Source organism: Pinus tabuliformis, chromosome 4_1, assembly GCF_031772625.1.
Source record: "Pinus tabuliformis cultivar Carrire ecotype Pingquan chromosome 4_1, CPIR1, whole genome shotgun sequence".
Lineage (NCBI taxonomy): Eukaryota > Viridiplantae > Streptophyta > Pinopsida > Pinales > Pinaceae > Pinus > Pinus tabuliformis.
Window position 1 is genome coordinate 115,504,468 of NC_142303.1, and position 21,922 is coordinate 115,526,389.

At 41.3% G+C, this 21,922-nt stretch overlaps 1 protein-coding gene across 1 annotated transcript; it reads left to right on the top strand.

Moving 5' to 3' along the window:
• The first annotated feature begins 19,019 nt into the window (after window positions 1-19,019).
• On the top strand, window positions 19,020-21,466 carry LOC149174474 (LEAF RUST 10 DISEASE-RESISTANCE LOCUS RECEPTOR-LIKE PROTEIN KINASE-like 1.2). The gene is made up of 3 exons (XM_089422610.1): window positions 19,020-19,834; window positions 20,064-20,093; window positions 20,214-21,466. The coding sequence occupies exons 1-3, from the start codon at window positions 19,102-19,104 to the stop codon at window positions 21,392-21,394; spliced, it is 1,944 nt and encodes a 647-aa protein (XP_089278736.1). The 5' UTR covers window positions 19,020-19,101; the 3' UTR covers window positions 21,395-21,466.
• Window positions 21,467-21,922: the final 456 nt, after the last annotated feature.

Genomic DNA, 21,922 nt, shown 5'->3' on the forward strand with positions numbered 1-21,922 from the left:
AACTCTTTATAATACTCCTTCTGTTTGAAGAGAGCACGAGACTTGATTTTCTCAACTTTTACATTCTCGACAATCTTATCAATGTAGTCTTGGGCTCGATTAATAGTGATTTGATTCTTATTCATGTCATTGTATAACATTTCTCCTACTTGCCTATGTAGGTTGACCTTATCTACCAAAGGGATACTGGTCAAGTTGAGAGACACATCCAGGTCCTGAAACTTGGGACCCGAAGGTAAGGTTTGGACAGATGGGTGCTTCAACCTGATTTTCATCTCTTATTTCTCTAGATATATTGCAGCTAATAGCTGAGTGTGTCGAGGGGTGACTTGTGAAGTCAAGTGTTGGGCGTAGAATCCCCCTAAGGCATGTTTTGGGGCTTAAAGCCCAAGTTTTGACCAAGTCCATTGTAAAGACTCCGCGAATTGTGGGAACAGAGCATGAAGTCATAATAGAGTCATATGGTTGTCTGCCCTTGTTTTTGTAATGTAATGTCGGTTCGAAAGATCTACCCATGGTCCGCGGACCATGGGTTTGTATAAATAAAGCGAGGCTCTAAGTGTAGAAAATATTTAATCCGATCAAGAATAGAAGGATAGAAGCATTGAGTCGAAGTGCAAGTTGTGTCTTTAGGTCGTAGGGTAGGAGAAGGCTCTGCAACTGAGTGTGCAGAAGCCTAGTAGTCCACAGCTGAGTGCACGAACCCTTGCAGCTAAGTGCACAGGGCAGGTCGAGCCTATAACCGTTGGAAACATTAATAAAGAGAAGTTTTATCATATTTGTGTGTATCTTTTTCTGTTTGATGTATTATTGGGTATGAATTGCAAGTTTACTATTTATTTGTTGCACGAACTCTTATGAATGTGCTGCATAAATGAATATAACATAAGGCATCCATTTACACAAAGATAACTAACTGGTCTAAGAAGATAAGTAAGATCTTGGGTGTGACTTAAGGACTTAGTACAGAGTGTTGTTCCAGCAGCGCGGAAGCCCCACAGCCCCTGGTTAGGGCTGTGTGTAGGCAAGTATATCAGGACGTGAAGGCCAGGGAAGTGCGCAAAGTAACCTGCGCGAAGGGACTAACAGTTGGACCAAATCAAACCCTCAGACATCTCAAGGGTGCGGAAACCTAGTTCCAGCACCCCCCCATACTACTTCAGGTGAGACCTCAGTCTGTGCTTCACGGACTGTTGCCGAAAGGGCCAGTAGTACAGGGATTTGTTTGGCTAATTAACTCTGAACTTGGGTCAGGTCCCAACAAGCCAACAAATGGTTCCGTTGTCGGGATCGGGATCTGCATAGAGATGTCTGATGTCGTATCACTGGAATCCATCTAAGAAAGGAATTGAAGATTGGTTGGATAGGAAGATTCATGAGTTCGTGGCGCAGGAAAATAGGAATTCGCGACTATCAAAAGAAGAGTGGTTAGACTGCTACTTGTACACAGAGATCCATGAAATTTTCTTCACATCTTTCCCTACTGAGCTATATGAGTGGATCGTGAAGCTAGCAGATAGCCAAGGAAGGTGCAATCTCGACAGACCTATTGTTTGGACCCTATAATTGGTGTGCGGATTAGAAGCAATGGAGGATAAGATCACACGCATTGTTGATCATTGGCTCGATCGAATTATAGGAGGATTCATCACTGAGTTCGCGGTAGATACTTCAGTCAGCTATAGCGAGGCAAAACGACGCTTCCTCAAAGGACCGCGAGGTAAGTACGTTAAGTCTTTGAACACTTGGATTAAAATGATACTGTGTGAAAAGCGGGTTATGCAAATAAATTGATGTTTGGGGCTATGCGAAGTGGGAAAATTTACAGAAGAGAAGGTAGTGCCAAACTATAAACTAGCCCCTTGATTTCACCTCCGCGAGGGGACGGGGAAGAGCTCGCAAAGGTCTCACCAAGAAGTGCGATCAATTTGATAAGACAGAGGATTCCGTGCATACCACCCCCACCCACACCACCGCTAGTTTCACCGTCTTCACCCCCATCTTTGCCCATACCACCTCTGCCACCACCGCGAGTCAATATGGCAAGCGCGATAAAGTTGTCAGTGTTCAAGGGAGTAGGAAATGAAGATCCATACCAGTTTTGGTTCATGATAAAAGCTGTATGGGAAGTGTAGGGAGTTACGGATGATAATATAAAGAAAGCAACATTGGTTAGTGCTCTGCAGGATCGCGCACTGACCTGGTACATTAAGCATTCCAATGACAATCCGAATGTGGGGATCATGGATATCCAAACTACACTAAACAAAGAATTTAGCAGGTCAAAGTCAAAGCCGCAATCAATCATTGGGTTCAAGGAAATCATGATGCTACCAGGCGAGACTCCTTGGGAGTTGGATCAGAGACTGAAGTGCACAATTCGCGAAGCTAACATGACTTTGACAGATGGACAACACCACAAATGGTTTGTAGCATCGCTAACACCGCATTTAAGGAATGCGCTATCACAACAAATGCTAACGACTCAGGTCGAGGCCTTGGAGATCATGATGAGACTACATGAAACCCCGATACAAGATCCTAACCTAGGAGTTCACCAGATCCACACGCAGTTGAAAAACTTGTGCCTTGAAATGCAGAGTCTGAAATAAGACAGAACAGCTAGCCCAGAAGTGCACGACGAGGTATTGTGCGTAAAGTGCAAGGGTCAGGGACATGACAAGGACCACTGCCCGATGTTTTTGAATTACCTCGCGGGAGGAGGACCAATGCCGTTGAGACCAGAGGCACAAGCGGGAACTAGTGTGGCGCCTGCATTATGGTGCACGATTTGTCAAAGAGGGGGAAAGCATGCTACAACAACTGCCATCTGTTGCAGAAGTACACATAGAATTCACAATTGTTGTTCTGTAATTTCTGTAGATCAGTGGGACATGATGAGCGCACCTGTAGAAGTTATGAACTAATGATGGATAGGACTCCCACCTACATAGTTCAGGCTGAAATGCGGCCCCTTGACCAGAACGCAAGGATGGTGCGAACCAAATTTCAGGGGTGTGGATGAGGCCGAGGTGGAGGAGGACCTGGAAGAGGTCGCGGATAGCTGATATGTTACAATTGCGAAGGGCCAGGACATTATGCCCACGATTGTACGAATCTGACGCGTCCATCATGCATGTATTGTACATTGTTTGGTTATGAGACAGAGGATTGCCCCACACTAATAGTGAGGCTACGCAATAAAGGAGCGCTCCAACCTCCCCCGACTTAGAGCCTGCAAATGATGAGGTCTGAACCATACGAGGAAGACCCTAATGTGAACATTGTGCTTCGAAGTAGAATTACAACAGGGGATGATAAAGGCAAGCAGCCTGAGGATAGTACTTCGGTTCGCAAGGCTCCAACGAAAGATCCAGAGTTTGATTTAGAGCGCGCTAAGGAAACCTTTATGGAAGCTAGGAAGAGCTTCGTTGATGCCTCCACTTCAGGAAGCAAAGACAGACCAGAGCTGGAAATGGACCCATCGATGCTCACGACGTTCTTGGAAACATGTATGAATTTGTTGCACGATAGCAAGGCTATGAAGGGACCGCATGAACTTATACATAGATGAGTTGGTACCACACCAAGAGAACTGCGCGTAGTCCGAAAGATTGGAAAGCATGCGACAAGGACCAAGTGACTCTGGATCTAGGATCGAACGCGAACATTCTGCCGATGCAGACATGGGAGTGCATGGGGAGGCCTATGTTGCAATGGTCCCCTATCCAACTGCGAATGGTGAACCAGCAAAAGATCCTACTTATGGGAAGATTGCAGGGGATCACAATAGATATTAAAGGAGCGAGCACACTGGCAGATTTTGAAGTGATAGAGATTGTCGATGACAGCAATCCCTACCCCACACTATTAGGAATCGATTGGGCCACTGACATGAATGGGGTGATAAATCTAAAGAAGCGCAAGATGATTTTTGAGAAAAATTCTCTGTGTAGTTGTACTTTTGGACCCTGCAGAAGGATCGCGCTACACGAAGCCAGTGCGCAACTACGACAGCGACGACGACTTGGACTGCATCTACAAGATAACCGCGTGAGAACAAGACTGGGTGAATCCCAACCCGAATGGACGAGTCTCATGGGAGCGCGAAAGCTCTTATACATCGGATTCTAACGAAGAAATACTGTGATGGCAGAACCGGTTACACGATGTAACTACGCTGAACTGGAACACGGTGATGAGATCATTACGCTACATATCAATGGAGGTAAGGGATCTACCTACGTATGATGGCTTAAGCGAGGTAGATGACTTCCTAAACAGATTTTAAAGAGAGGTGTTGGAGCAGCAACGCTTCGAAGCTTTGAAATGGGTATTGTGCGCTATGCCCACGAGGTGGTGGGGTATGCACCAAGGAAGCTTTGAGGACTGGCACGAATGCAGGAGAATGATGCGTATATGGTTTGGGAAGCCTCAAATGCGATTCACAGACAAGAAGGCCGAAAGGAGCGATTTGCACGTGCACCTTTCCAGATGGGTGCAGGCATATGTTACAAAACCTGTGTGGATGCATATGGACTTCACGTTAAGAAACACGGTCAGTAAGCATGTGCGGACGAGGAAATTGCATGAATGACCTCTCAGGTTGGAACAAAAGAGTATGGAAAGAGCGGGTAGGTAGGAATTTATCCACGCGGAAGCCTTTAACGAAGTATGCGAAGCACTGAACAAGGTACACAATGCGCATCAGACTGATTGGGACCTGCGCGTACCAGTGGTTTTGTGGGCTTATAGGACAACGTGCAAAAAATTGACGGAGCAGGCATCTCTGAGACTGGAGTATGGAGCGAACACTATAATCTCCATAAATTATAAAATGGTTAGTCCGTACATAGCAACGCCAGTAGATATGTCGCTCGCAGAGCCTTGGAAGAAGGGATCACGCAATTGAGCGAAGTAAAGCGTTTGGGACCTGAGGAAGAAATCCGCTAGGATGAGCTTAGGCTCCAAGAACTTATGAGAGAAAAGATGCGATTAAGGGAGAAAAGCACTCTAGTGGAAGCAAAAGTCAAGAAGCTTGAGGACAAGATGAAGGAAGATTTTCTCAATAAGAGGACCAGGGTGATAAAACAAGGTGCGCATGATTATGTTGATGAATTTGGGGACTATCACCGACAGTTGATCAGCCTGATGCCTTGGATTGGACCGCATATTACTAAACAGATCAGGCATGGTGGCGCACTGCAAATGGTAAAGCGCAAAATGCAGCGAGTAACAATAAAAGACGGATGTTTTCCAGGAGGAGGGATGGATGACCGATCGAAACCCTATATCGGTGGCACGGCCACCTAACTAACTGTGCGAAGTACAGTCTTAGCACTCCAAGAAGTTGTAAGGAGGCGCGGGACTATAAACTACTCTGCCTAGGAGCTGCACGATGTTGGAGCTGCGCGCAGGAGCGAAGTGTCACAAGGTCTGCAACCATGCAAGGGGGGCTGCACTGCCACATGGGTTGGCCGGAAAGTGACTGTTGGAGTCACTATTCACGATGCGATGCTTGACTTGAAACTAAATGGAGTGGTCGAAAAGCATTTAAGACGCGCTTTATGGGCAAGATTTGGGAAAATCCACTGCCAAGGGAGCATTAATGAACCAGATTTGGGGGGAACAGTTGAATTCAAATTCAAAAGGCACTATAAATTACAAAGGGCTACCCAGCAAAAAATACTTGGTCATTTGCGAATTGAGCTATTGTATGCCCCGTGTATCTAAGCCGAGATCTATTTGCCATGTGTCGAGCATTGATTGAGCCCCTAATTACGCGATTGAAAGATTTCTGGACCAGCAAGATGGCAGCGTCAGAAGAAGTTAGGGAAATTACGGAGATGACCACTGAATAGATCACGCAAGCCCTGACTGTGGGGGATGCCCCTGAAGGTGTCAGGATTGTGGCAGAAATCCCTAAATCACCATGCACGCTAAGGCCGAAGAAAGACAAACAGCCGATGATTCTTGTACGTGTGTCCCCTTGAAACCCACTGCGCACCAAGTTAACGATGGAGGAGAAAGGGAAAGCAGTTAACTTGGAAACCGACGAGGAGGAGGAAGACCTGGAGGACCTTATAATTGAAGAAGACGAGGACGAAGGCATGGAGGAAGAAACTGAGCCTACGCACCCTCCAACAAAGCTACCCACCTATATCCCCCTGCGAAAGGGGAAGGCAAAAGTTCCCAAGGATCTCGACGAGAGCAAGAGCTCTCTCCAGACTCTGCTCCTCCCAGACGACATCATCTTTGAGGGCACGCACCTGGGATGGGTGCCTAACTTGAAGTTTGAAGATTGGGATCTCGCTGACCACAAGAAATTCCCTCATCTAGAGACCACACATCTCATGAAGCCCAAGCAAAACACCGCGGCGGGGGTTGTCGAATTGGAGTCGCAAAAGTGGTTACGCAGAGTGGAAAAGGCAGGGTTATTAAAAATGCTTTGGGTGTCACATTTCCACAATATTTGTCATCAGGAAACTGCTCTGCCTGGTGCATGGTGGGTGTTTTTGGCTAGAGGAGCCCATCCCCATCATGGACCACTTAATCCATCGCATTACCCGGCTTCCATGTAAAGGAGAGGACCCCACAGACATATCGGAGGGGAAAAGCAGCGATTTGGCCATCGCAAAGGCCATGAAGAAGAAATACAAGCTAGAGAAGAAGAAATGGGGTTATGCGATCTCCAGTATCAACAACAAAGCAGTCAGGGTGGCGACTCAGATACTAGCAGGAAAGGTCATACAGAAGTGTCACGTGGACGAGGTCCCTGCGCCAGTGATGGCACATGCTGAGCAGTGCACAGAGGGGGTCCAGTTCAACTGGTCCAAGTTCTTATGTAAAGAGTTCCTGGAAAATTGCCACGAGATCCAGGAACAAGGAAAAATGTTCCACTATGCATGGCTTCTGTTGTCCATAGTGCTCGTGGCAGGGGAATTGTCGAAGGACAGTCGGTTCCCCACAATTGATAGGGATCTACCGGAGGCCACGAAGTACGCTTCATTGTGGGCCATGAAAGACGTGAACTGGATCCACGATAGCAAGATATTCTGGGTGTTCATGGAAATGAACATCAGAATGGGGATTAACCGCAAGCCGTAGTTATCACCCACTGTCTACAACAGCCTGCACAATTTTGCAGAATTTAAAGCAGACCTCCACAACATATATATCAGAGCGCGCAAGGACCCGGCCAAGAAATGGAGCGAGCTACCATTTGTAGCCACGGCTGATGTAATATTTTTATGTACTGGAGACATGGCCACCAGAGTGGCGTGCCCCAGACATTGCGGCTATGGAGAAGTCTGTGGTGCAGAAGAAGAAAGAAGAGACCAAACTGTACATGGCACAGTTGGAAGAGAAGAGAAGGCAAGAAGCAGTGGCAGCAAAAGCATAGGAGCTGCAGGACGCTACGCAGATAGCAACAGAACAGAAAAAGGTCACAATAGCACAGGAGGCAACCGAGAAGGCGCACGTGGGCCAGGAGTCGCTTGCATGGGCAGGAAAAGGAAATGGAAATAGAGGAAGAGGAGGGTGCTGCAGACCCATAAACCCCATCAACACAACTGAAGCGTCGATGCCCAAGCGAGCGGACACGGCCACGCAAGAAGGTCAAGGTATAAAAGCTGTCTATCGACCCAATCACCCTTACTGAGGGTGATATGCATGACATCAGAAAAATGGTGCGCGACGTCACCTCCAAGGCCCTCCAAAACTTCGCACAAGAGAATCATATTGTGTTGGGGGCCCTCAGAGCACATCTTCAGGAGTTGCAGGTGCACACTCCTCAGGCTAGTACCCTTTCGACTAGCCTCACAGTAGGGACAGTTGCAGCCGAGCAGATGTTGCATGCTCGGACAACAAACACAATAGTGTTGCCAGATGGGGCACTGGTTAAAACAAATGAGGTCGATAGGCCTACGATTAGTGCATTGAAAGGTATCGAGATCAACATGCTTGCGCTCCCATGAGAGACACTATATTCTCTATAGGATGGGATTACTGTAGAACTACGGGCTAGGGAGAGCCACGTGCTGTAAGTGCTGAGCAAGTAAAAGATCAACATGAAGCAGTTGAGCTTGCAGCGCAACGAAGTGCTGTTGCAGAACGGGAAAATGGTACAGGTACTGGAAGAAGCCTGTCAGATGGTCCTTGAGCTGGCCATTCCAGCATATGCACCAGCAAAGACGCACATCCACAGAGTAGCAGCGGCGGTGCATGAGGCGCAAGAAGAAATGACTAAGGTTCAGCTGGAGCTGAACCTTCAAATAGCAGAGCTGCAGTTGAAGGAACAGTCGTCCATCTCTCTAGAGGTAAGAGAACAGTGCTCCAGTGCTATTACATTGGGGATGAAGAGATCAGCAGTGCAGTAAGGGACTGCATCAGAATGTTGGAGGAGTCATTTGAGGTCCTCACTAATCTGCAAGAGGACCCTAACATCTAGCGCTTCGAGATAGAGGCGTGTGAGCTCGAGCAGTAGTACAATAGTGTCAAAGGGACCACGTAGAGGGTGGACCTCACTCATAGGCTCACACAAATGCAACAGACCAAAGCACTGAAAGAGCAAGTGGATGTCACACGACACCCAGAAGCGGTTTTGAAGGCGCACGTTCAACCTTGGATTGACGAGGCCTTCACCATTCCAACAACAATTGAAGGCAAGCTCACACAAATGTAGGGGACGCAGGAATAGATCAAGGGAAGCAGTTATGACACCGCAGTCTCAGAACAACGTGTACAGGAGATTCAGCAGGCAGCCACCCAATGCGTTGCCAACCTTGCAACTATTTGAGCCGAGTTGGAAGGTCTCCGCGCAAAGATCTTCGCACTGACAGAGTGACTCGAGGGCGAGTCACGATGTTTGTGTTGGGGGCCTATTGGGCGTGGAATCCCCCCAAGGCATGTTTTGGGGCTTAAAGCCTAAGTTTTGACCAAGTCCATTGCAAAGACTCCGTGAATTGTGGGCACGGAGCGCGAAGTCATAATAGAGTCATAGGGTTGTCCGTCGTTGTTTTTGTAATGTAATGTCGGTTCGAAAGATCTACCCACGGTCTGCGGACCATGGGATTTTATAAAGAGAGCGAGGCTCTAAGTGTAGAAAAGAGTTAATCCGATCAAGAATAGAAGGATAGAAGCACTGAGTCGAAGTGTAAGTCGTGTCTTTGGTTCGTAGGGTAGGAGAAGGCTCTGCAGCTGAGTGCACATAGGCCTAGTAGTCTGCAGCTGAGTGCGCGGACCACTGCAGCTAAGTGCGCAGGGCAGGTCGAGTCTGTAACCATTGGAAACATTAATAAAGAGAAGTTTTATCATACTTATGTGTATCTTTTTCTGTTTGATGTATTATTGGGTATGAATTGCAAGTTTATTATTTATTCGTTGCACGAACTCTTATGAATGTGTTGTATAAATGAATATAACATAAGGCATCCATTTACGTGAAGATAACTAACTGGTCTAAGAAGATAAGTAAGATCTCGGGTGTGACTTAGGGACTTAGTACAGAGCATTGTTCCAGCGGTGTGAAAGCCCCACATCCCCTGGTTAGGGTTATGCATAGGCAAGTATATCAGGACGCGAAGTCCAGGGAAGTGCGTGAAGTAACCTACACGAAGGGACTAATAGTTGGACCAAATCAAACCCTCAAACATCTCAAGGGTCCAGAAACCTGGTTCCAGCACCCCCCCATACTACTTCGGGTGAGACCTTAGTCTGCGCTCTGCGGACTGTTGCCGAAAGGGCCAGCAGTACAGGGATTCGTTTGGCTAACTAACTCCGAACCTGGGTTAGGCCCCAACAAGACAACATCATGTCTTGATGTATCTTCTCCTTTGTCGTTTTATTTCTCACCTGTATGTTCCTACCCTGTGCCCAACCTGTTCCTACTTCATAAAGACTTTCCTCAGACTCTGGGATGGCTACCTCAGTCGAGGATGTTGTTGAAACTTCTGGAGGTATTTCCAAATTAACCTGAAACCATGGGTTCTCAATCACTTATTTTCTGGAGTTGGATACTTAGTTCTTCCTCTTCCTACTCTTGTTCATGTTCTTGTTCCTATCCTTGCCCTTGACTTTTGGCCTTTTTATGAGTTGGTCCTTCTTCCATGTCAGTTGTCCCTACAGTGTCAGCAGTCCTATTTTTTGTCTTGTCTGCGTTGATTGGTGATTCAGTCTCTGCGTCTATATTAAGAGGCCAGGAATCAAATTTAGCTTTCCATTCGACCTCGGGCTTAGGATCATGCACATAGGTTGAGGCTTTAATCTTTTCCCTTCTCCGAGCAAGGAGACCTTGGGGATCATAATGCTAGATTTGACCTTTCTCGAATTCCATGGCTTCGAGCATAGCTTCAATTATTTTGAAGGCTTTCCTGGTGTTTATCACAAAAGGGCCTACCGACTGTCCCATTTTAAATATGTAACCTTTCTTAGTTGGTACAAATTGGAGCAAATTGTTATGAAACCAGCTCAAGAAAAGATAGAAAAGATAGATCAACGACTTAGAATTTAGCCTCTTCGAGGGGGCAACCTCCTTTACATTACATAAATGAACAATTCTTAGATGATACAAATGAAAAGACCTCCTTTCTATATATAGGAGTCTAAGGGGCCATAACATAATCAGAGCCGACATAACAATAATAATGTAAGGGCACAATAATAACAATAGTGGGCTTCCATGGGGCACATTAGTAACAATATGGGCACTACATGGGTACATCAATATAATAAGTGGGTTGTACTAATAACAATAAGGGGTTACACTAGTAGTATAGGGGCCTAACATGCCCCTCTCCTTCAAAAAGCGTTGTCCTCAACGCTTGAGTAGTTCTTGATGCTTCTGTATAAAATTCTTGTCCTCCCATGTAGAATCTTCAGCGGGTAAGTTCTTCCACTTGATGAGATACTCTGAAATTGATCGATTTCGTAGCTGTCGGGTTCTTGTTTCTGTGACTGCTCCAGGTTCCAATATGATTTTTCCTTCCTTTTCAATATCTGGCAATATTGTTTGAATTTGGATCTTTTGCAACTTTTGAATAAGTGGTAATACTTCTTTGTCCTTCTTCCATTCATCCCTTGCTTCTTTTATCCAATCTGGTTGGATAATAGAAATAGCACAAAACAATGCTTCCACATCCTCATCCTTGAAGAGTCTTCCCATTCGATAAGGTCGCCATTTTTTAAGTGCATGTAGTATTGCCAACATTTCCTTCTCATAAATAACTTGCTTTAGATGTAGCAGTAAAAATACCCAATCGCCTACATCAAAACATTTTTCACTATGATGTTGATCTACCTGTTGTTTCATTTGATTTTGCACCGAAGTGGCGCTATCCTTTAAAATTTGGAGAACTTGTTGTTGATGCTCGATGTGATCTTTCACTGCTTGAACCTTTTTCTTCTTGATATGTCCTTCTATCTTTAGAGTTTGAGGAGTGGTAATTTCTTCCAATCCTTTACAAGATATGGTCAGATTCATTTCTTGACGCTCGATGTGATCTTTCACTTCTTGAACATTTTTCTTCTTGATATGTCCTTCTGTCTTGATAGTTTGAGGAGTGGTAATTCCGACCAATGAATTACAAGATATGGTTGGATCCATTTCTTCTTTCTTGATGTGATCTTTCACTTCTTGCACCTTTTTCTTCTTGATATTTCCTTCTATCTTGAGAGTTTGAGTGGTCATTCTTGCCAATAGTTTACAAGATATGTTCTGATTCATTTCTTCTTTCTCTGGGGTGGGGTCCTGGCGTGTATCTTCTTCTTTTGTTGTTTCTTGATCCTTTTCTTCCTCCTCTTCAAATTCTATGTAAAATAATTTCTTCTCAGCACACTTATGACCTTTAGTGCATTTTCTATCACAATTGTAACAAAGCCCTTTTTCTCTTTTTTCTTCCAATTGTTGTGGTGTAACCCTTGTAGGTTGTGGAAGGCTAGGAGAAACAACACTTCCATATTTATAGTTGTGAGGGGTACACTTCCTGGTTTCGATAATTTTGCTTTCCACTATGTCACAAAGCCCTTTTACTCTTTCCAATTGTTGTGGTGTTGCTCTAAAGAAGGTGTTGCTCTTTGTATCCTCATAATGTGCTATCATTTCCTCCGTGAAAATTGACCATGTAACAAGTTGTTTACGAGAACAAAGCCCTTTGTACCATAAAAATTGATCTGGTTCTAAATATGAAGATGCAATACATACCTTTTGTAACAATTGTACACCATGTATATCAAAATATTGCTCCATCTGAAGTATCCAATTTACCGGATCCTTGCCATCAAACTTCCTCATCTTGCTTTTTCTTGATTTTAGGAGCTCTACCTTGAAACGACTATAACTCTATACTTTCAGATCTTTAAGTTCTAAAATTGTGACCTGTAGTAGCCCTCCGTGTCCTCTTTCCAATGCCACCAGTCTGATCCAAATTGGATTCTCCAAGAAAGAGTTATGCACAATCTCCCAAGATGACCTGATTATAGACTAGTTCAGTAGAGCGAACTTGTACGACGTGCCACGAGTCACTGTTTCAACCTTTGGATCTGAAAAATGCATAAACGAAACTACAATCCATCCTGTTTCTGCACCTTCTTACGAAATTTCAGTCCGATCCCCAGAGAGAAAGTTATGACGATTTTCCCCAAGTCACATGATTTGAATGTAATTCAGGAGTCTGGAAAAAGACCAACTTCCTCAGATCATATCTCCGCAAATATCGTGCGAAAAGCTCTGAAATTCGGACCCAGGGTTCAACACGATTTCTTCTCAAATGGGGTTTTTTTTTTACTTCTGAAACGTCACAGAAAAAACGTTATAGTGAAAATGCCACAATGACCTGTTTGGAGCAGCGAAACCCTAGAATCCAAAGCTCTGATACCAAATGTTATGAAACCAGCTCAAGAAAAGATAGAAAAGATAGATCAATGACTTAGAATTTAGCCTCTTCGAGGGGGCAACCTCCTTTACATTACATAAATGAACAATTCTTAGATGATACAAATGAAAAGACCTCCTTTCTATATATAGGAGTCTAAGGGGCCATAACATAATCAGAGCCGACATAACAATAATAATGTAAGGGCACAATAATAACAATATTGGGCTTCTATGGGGCACATTAGTAACAATATGGGCACTACATAGGTACATCAATATAATAAGTGGGTTGTACTAATAACAATAAGGGGTTACACTAGTAGTATAGGGGCCTAACACAAATCCACATGGATGATTTGTTTGATGAACTCAAGGGCGAACACCCTCATAGGCAGGAACAATGGAAAATGATAAGGGGGAAGCTCGCACCCGTAAACCCAGATCTTTGTGTAATCCTCATAGAGGTACCAGTCTCCAATGGAAACTTACTCATGAAGTTGGAGGAGCTCTTTTTTCTCAGGGAAGATCCTGCGAGGGAGATTTCATGAATGATTCGGTAGGAAATAGCCATGAAGGATGAGAGGAATTGAGAATAACCTCCCAAGCCTGGCCTTTTCCTTACAGAAATGTTCTAGTCGAAGACCGAATTTCTTTCTTTATCGGGGGTAAACACATCCAGGTGAAGACATTAGAATTCTTCAATGTGAGTATAGAGAAACAAATAAAACAATAGTGAATAGTAACAGAAGCAGGAAGCAGCTCTGAGATAGCTGAATTGAAAGCGGATGGAGTCCAAGAGGTATTATGGGATGTTTAACTGGCATCTAGGCTATTTTATCTTATGTAAACATCCAAGAGCCACCCTGCCTAATTGCAGAGTGGAGTGTCCTCCCAAAAGGCCAATGATGATGACTAAGATTGGTTGAACAGAGGGTTTGAAAAGGGTTAATGGGAGTTGAATATCTGAAGGAAAGTTTTTGGCTTCGAGAGCGAGAATTTTCTCTAGGAAGGGTTGCAGTTCTCTTGCAAGGAGTGCCATAAAATGCCCCTCTAGGGTTGAATCAGTGAAGGTGCACATTGAGGAAGATGCGGGGAAGTTGAGCGCTCTCTGAATTAAAAGAGGGGTTATTTCTAGGATTATGTTCCCTGAAGGAGAAACAAAACAATTCTTCTCAATTTGGTAGGAATCCAAAAACCAGGTTACGAACTCAAGGAGATGATGAATTGGGGGAGAAATTTGGTAGTATAACCCAGAAGCCACAACTCGGAACGGGTCTTCATTCTTCACATGGTTTGAGAATATTTCATAACGGAGGTCGGTGAGAGAAAAGGGACAAGCAGGGTTAGCGATATGGGCCTCAGTGTCGGTTAGAAGGTTGGCACTGGGGTTCTTGATCTCATGAGTGTTGGGGGTTGCAGGGGCCACGTGTTTCATCCCTTCGAATAAAAAAAAACAAGCAAACAAGGAGACTGGGTGGTGTCGGGTTACCTAGAGCCCGCAGGGGAATGAAAGCAACTTGGGAGAACGGTCGTGGTCTTTGGGAGAGTGGACAGAAGGCTCCTACACAGTTGTCTAGGCGAGAGATTTTTTATCGTGATGAAGAATCTTTGTTGGGTAATGACCTAAGGGTTTTATTTTCTTTATCAGAGCTAAAGGCTTGTGCCCAGGTGGCGGGAGACAAAGGCGCGAGGGGACGACACATGGAGGTTGTGGGTTGGTTTGGGAGAGCAAGGGATGAGCCTAGACAATCAGAACACAACTTTACCTTTTGCCACTTAAGCAAACGTCACCAACTACCTGATACCTGAATCTTTGAGCCGTAACTAAGAGGAGGCCACCTGTCGGGTGGTCCCTACACGTTTCGGCGAGGAGTATCGCGACATGGAGAAATCTTCTACCGGGGCCAAAATTGAAAATTTTCGTTCATCGGGCGTTGACTTATTCCACTCCGGGGGCATGTGGTGGTGTTAAGCCACTTGTGACTTTGTTGCCGAAACTGCACTTAGATGTGACCATATGTAGATTGTGGGGGGGAAGAAGCCAAACCTTTAATCGTGTAATCTTTCTAAACTGTAGCTCCTCCCGCAACGTTAGTTTAGACCTTAGCTCTTTACCCCAGGTTTATATAATTTCCTTATCCACCTGTGAACGCGCAATTCTTAACCTTTGTAGATTAGGGTGTTCCCTTTGAACCTGGCTTATGACCTTTATGCAGACAACATGACTGTAGTGTTATATGGTGATAACAGTATGTTCATTCCTCAAGTATTGAGTGTATTCATTTCTTAAGTGTGTGTTGAGGTTCTCCTTTTGATACATTCCTTCTTCAATTTAATAGTGATTTTGTGATAATCCCCTCTTGTGAAGGTCGTGTTGGAGGTGTTATGAAGGCTATCGAAATGGTGGTTGAATATGAACATGGGGGATTTACTCAATGAACCTTTAACATATCACGTGTGTTCGTGCCATACTAAAAAATACCCTTAATTTGACTACATATTGGAAAATGCCTCTAAAACACACATTATTTAACCCCCCACCAATATGAACCCAATACATCTTCCCAATTTAAAAATCCCCTACTTTCACTAGATATTGTACGTATCCATTTTTTCATTAACATTTTTTATACCCCTTTATATTTTTTCATTAATTTTGAGCTCCATTTTTTATACATGTCAATATAAAAACCCTTTACCCCTATTATATATGCTCAAAATATTATGTCATTTTTTCCTCAATATATATCCCCCAATATAAATGCACATAGTGTAGTATGGTATTGCTCCTCTAGTGAATCCTCGTTAAATTTTTATAATTTAGATGCATCCAAATATTTAAATTAATCTAAAATTTTCCATTCAAAACTTACTTTGAAAAGCAAAGTCCAAAAAGCTTTTAAATTATCTTTTTTAAAATATAATCTAAAATAAAAATTAAATTATCTTCTAATAATGTTTTAACAAATAATATCTTTTAATTAAAAAAATTATATTTCTTATTTCAAATATTACAAATAGCCGAACAATATTAATAATAATAATAATAAAACAAAACTACTAATCAATAGCTATATAATATTCACATTATTAATCAGGACAGTCTTCATACTATTATGCACATTATTTTTTTTCCCGGAAAAAATAGTAATTTTATTAATAATAACAAAATTACATTATTATTTACATTATTAATCATTACATTCTTCACATTATTAGTGATAATATCCCGTATCGTTTACTCAACATAATAATCACTCGCAATATCCCTGTCATTTTTTCTCCTCTATAAATCTAAGACAACATAGCCTTTACGAGGCTTTAGGCTTTTGGTTGTGCCAAAAACTTATTTCTTTTGGTGTACTTATCAGTATTTGGTTATTTGAATTTTGAATTGTTTATTTCGCATTGCAGGGGAGTTCTTGCTTTTTGATATTTCAGTCTTTGTGGACGCAGAAGCTTCCAACACCACATTCTCTGCAGCTAGTTTTCAACATTTTGATATTAACCGCGCAGGAGACGTAATGTTGACTCCGACCTCTGCAGCTAGTTTTCAACATTTTGATATTAACCGCGCAGGAAACGTAATGTTGACTACGACTTTTTAAGTTGCGTTTACTTCTTTCGTAATGTTGACTCTGACTTTTTAAGTTCTTTCTGTTGACTTCTATCTTCCTAAAGGATGATATGCATCGTATTAGCGAGTTGTCTACTAATATTTATATTATTATCCAGATTTAAGTGGAAGAAAAAAGATTGCGAAATACGATATTGGCGTAGACGTTCTTGAAGGAAAAAAAAATTCGAGCATGATATAATAATATGGTTGAATCCATGGGAGCTGCTTAATTACAAATCTCATCTAAAATATAGAATTCGATATTCAAATATCCGTGAGTCATCAATTTCTTTTTTTTTTCATATAATAATTTTCAAATCATATGAAATATGATTAACTAAATTTTAATCTTAAATTTCCACGACTTATACTTCCCTATAAACCATGTTAGATGTTATTTTATGTCGACTTGACTTTATATAAGACAAACCATTGGAACTACCTAGAAAACAACGTTGTATATTACCGTAAGTCAAATTCACTTTATATGAGTTAAATCAAGTCTATGTTCTTTAATATACCATTTGAAATAAAGAGTAGTTATTTTTCTTTTAAAAATTAAGTAAAAAATATTTTAATTTAGATATTTATTTGTGATGAGTACAGTCATTATTTATTATTATTTAAATAAACTTTTATTAATTCATTAAAAATATTTAAGGGAAATTATTAAATAAAATAATTTATTAATAATTAATTAGAACGATTACTAATTTTAAGATTGGTTATTTTTTCTAAAATTTAGATGAAAAAATATTCTATTTTAATAATTATGTTATATTGAATATAATCGTTATTATTTATAATTTGTTTTGTTTTTTATTTTATTTATTTTTAAGTTAGATATTTCATGAGGATTATATAAATTAAAAAATTTATGTTATTGATTTGTTTGAATGAAAATTATACTAGTAACATTAGTTTAAAATCTAAAAAGTTGGGTTAAAAACTCTATAACAAGTTATTCCACACTTATTTTATTAGTTTAAAGTGTTGAGATTGGTAAAACCTTGTTTAACTAGAGAATATTGTACATAAAAACTTATAAAAACAGGTTGGTTGTGTTAGACCTTGACATACATAAACATGAGAAGACAAAAAAGACTACTAATGCTCCAAGCAAAAAACTAGTGAATCATAACAACTATTGCACAGAATCTCCATCACTACCTTCATTCGAGGAGAAACAAATGATAGCTGATTTTTTGGCTAGAATGGTGAGCCTGAAGTCTATACTATCAATTTTTTAGTTCATTTTCCCCCATGTTTTGCCAATCTTATACCTCCCTATGCAACTTGCAATATTCAAATGATGATTAACCTTGTACCTGCTTCTTACCATGATATATAAAGTGACTAGAACGCATGTAATGTGAAAGTATAGTAAAAGCCAAAACCCTCTTTCATATGAACTAACATCATATCAAAACTAGAGAAAGACTCCTCAAGACCCATAGAGACACTATTATTTGAAAACTTATATTACCTTATATCATTTGTATCAAAAATTTATTATAATTATTTAAGAAAAATTATAAAATGAACTAATCAGTAAGAAAAATTGCCTATACGTTTGAATCTTATATTAGAAAATAGAGAGAAAGCAAAGAGATCCATTAAACACAAGAGCAAACACAATTTGTCTTATTGATCTTACGGATATTACATATATAAGAATACATGATCTTTCTAGATCCGAGAATGGTGGATATAGATTACTAAAAATAGCTAGTACACTTATTAACCTAGAAACTCAGACAATACAACTCAAACCAACTTAGAAATCATAAAAGCATTACTTCCAACATCCTATACTATTAACCATTTTTAAATTCAAAAAATACTACACTTTAAAAGTTCAATGCTCGACAAAAACACCACATACATGTACTTTTGAATTTTATACTATTAACCACTTTTTAAATTCAAAAAATACCTATACTTTTAAATCTTATACTATTAACCACTTTTAAATTCAAAAAATGCTGCACTTTAAAAGTTCAATGTTCCGCAAAAACACCACATGCATACACTTTTGAATCTTATACTATTAACCCCTTTTTAAATTCAAAAAATGCTGCACTTTAAGAGTTCAATGTTCCGCAAAAACACCACATAGATGAACTTCATTGAAATTATATATTTCGAAAGTAACATTTAACCTTTAGCGAGGAATAAACCAACAGCTCCAGCCATTACAATAACTTCTTTCTTACAAAAACTCAGCTATAATCATAAATTTTTAAGAAAACCTACCAAATCTTAATTTTCAAAAAGAATTCTCAATAGCGAAGCTGTTAAAAATTTCCGCATAGCGTCGAAACATCTATTAAAATAGACAAAATACCAACACTTGATTTTCACGGCATCTTCTACCGATCTTTTCTTTCAAACTTAACCGTTGACATTATTAATTATGGACTACCGACTCATTTGGTCAGAGCGCTGAAACAAACTTAAATATCTGACATTTATGGTCACTACTAATTTAAATGATTCAGTTAATTTCGTATATTTGTATTTAACGCTACCTATGCTTCATTGTTGAGTAATATGTTGCTGTGGGTGGATCATTATTGTTTTGCCAACGCCGATTCTATGCTTTTCATCGATGGAATTATATATGGCTCGCTCTCTTCCCTCCCAGTCTCCACACCTCGTCTTCCTTGTCGTTACTATCTGCTGTGCCTCTCTATTCCCCTGCTCGTTATGTTTGGACAGGCAATATCAGTATTGCCAAAATACTAGTAAATGCGGGAGTATGGATATAACGTATCCCTTCGGTGTAGGAAACCGTGGATGTGGTCACCCTAAGGGTCAGATCAACTGTGTACAGAATTCAAGTCTAGTTATCGAGATTCATGACCTGAGTTACACAATACTAAGGATTCATAGCCATGGTAGGAGCTTCCTTATTGCCAGGGGCAAGAATTGCAATTTTTTTTATCATCACAGTAATTATACTCAGATACCGCTCACAGAACATGGGGACGACCGCTTCAAAATTTCGGGTAAAGATAACAGGACTCTAGGCGTGTACCGGTGTAATATATCATTTCAGGATGCATTCAACTCCAGTGGACAGCAACTCAGGAAATGTAATGCTACTGTCTATTACAAATTCTACAGCTCAGGCGATTCGTCGATCGGGGGATGTTCTATGGAACAAGTGATTGTTGAGGTCGGAAAAACGCAATATGTTTCCACTGATACACAGAGAGATAACAGCTGCAACTCATGTGAAGCAAGTGAAGGAATATGCGGTTACAACATTTCGGACTCAACTTTTCCATTCCTCTGCTATTGCAAGGACGGACCCCATACTCACAAATGCTCCGGCCATGGTATGTTTTATTTTAACCTTTTGCAAAACTACTTGGAACTAGAATTTCCTGTGTGATCCCAAGTACTTTAGGGTAGTATATGGCCGATCTTTGTCCCTCTCATTTGAAGCTTCCAATATTAATATCAATGGGTGTACTGAACTCAAACATCTAAAACAAGATCTTATTATATGTATATGTGAATAATTCCCGTTACTTATCATAACTTTGTGTTGTGACCGCGTTACAGGTCGTGGAAACAAATTGGCCATTATAATAGGTAAATTTCTGATTTCTTCCAAATCTTTTTATCCGCTTTAACCCCTGCGATGAATTGTTTTTCTTTATTCTATTCGGGGTCCAGGATTACATTGATATCAATCTCTAAATTCCACCACAGGTTGTTCTGTCGTGGGAGTTGCGCTGATAGCGGTTATACTGTCCTTAGCGTGTTATCAGAAAAACAGAAAGCCTCCTCCCAGTGGTGTTGTTCCTACACATTTACCAGGGCATGAGATGGACAATTTGCCTATATTCTCTTACGAAGCACTTCGTCAGTCTACAAATTGCTTCCACGAGGACAACGAACTTGGCGTCGGAGGGTTCGGGTCGGTGTATCTGGGTAAACTTTGGGACGGACGAACTGTGGCCGTGAAGAGACTTTTCCAGGATAACTCTAGGAGACTCGAGCAGTTCATCAACGAGGTGAAGATATTTTCGACATTGAATCATCCACACGTTGTTCGTCTTTATGGCTGCACTTCTGCAGATGGTCCAGAGCTGCTGCTCGTATACGAATTTGTCCCAAATGGGACCCTAGCCGATCATCTTCATGGCGATCGCAAAAACCCCAAGGGATTACCATGGAATACTCGCTTGAACATTGCTATTCAAACTGCCCAGGCCTTGGCTTTCCTTCACGCCCTTGATCCGCCTATATTCCACAGAGATGTGAAATCCTCTAATATTCTCTTGGACGAGAATTTGGATATCAAATTGGCTGATTTTGGGCTTTGCAGGCTTGTGCCTGTAGATGCCTCACATGTCACTACTATCCCACAAGGCACACCAGGGTATGTTGACCCAGAGTACTATCAGTGCTATCAGCTGACGGAGAAATCCGATGTCTACAGCTTCGGGGTCGTTTTGGTGGAGATTATCTCTGCCAAAATAGCGATGGACATAAATCGGAACAGAAGGGAAATAAACCTTGCTAACTTAGCGATAACCAAGATTCAAGAAGGGGCTTTGGATGAACTAGTAGATCCGCGGCTGGAGATTGAAGTGAATCATGAAGTAAAGGTCATGGTGAGTGCAGTTGCAGAATTGGCCGTCAGATGCCTGGCGTCAGAGAGGGATGACAGACCGCAAATGGAGGAAATTGTTGTTCAGCTTGAGAATATCAGAGATTCGTATGGTGCCTCGACTGGTGCAGGTGAACAACAGCAGTTGGGATCGTCTTCTAACATCAACCAGTCAAACACATTGCCTTTCTCTCCCATCTCCGTTCAAGACAGGTGGCCGAGTATAAGTTCCACTTACGAGGACCCACCACATAAGTGCATAAATTTCTCTTCTTAATTGTATAATTGCAACTTCAAGCATTTGGAGCTAGTTAAACAATATGATTTAATTACTGTAATTAAACTTCAGTTGAAGTATTTTGATATTGTTACTGGATGATTAAAAGCTTGTTAAACAACATGATTTAATTACTGTTCTTAATCATGATTAAGTTTCTTGATAAGTGTTCTTAATCATGGTTCGAATTTGTTTTGGGTGAGGCTCTGTAATCGGACTCAACGGTTCATCTAATTTACTATTAACCATCAAGAGATTTGAGTCAATTCGTTTTGGATTAAAATTAAATAATTAAAATTAAATAAATTTATGTATTTAAAATAAATAAAAATTAGTACTTATATATAATGTTATATATTTGAGATTGAAACAAAAAAATTTAATCGCTTCAATCCCATCTCATGGCCTGGCTGTTGACATTGGCGACCTAAAGTCTATTTTTATGAGCAAGAATAAAGGAGTAAATTGCAAATGACATGAGACAATCCGATATGTAAACAAATTCTATTTAACAAGATGTTAAATAAA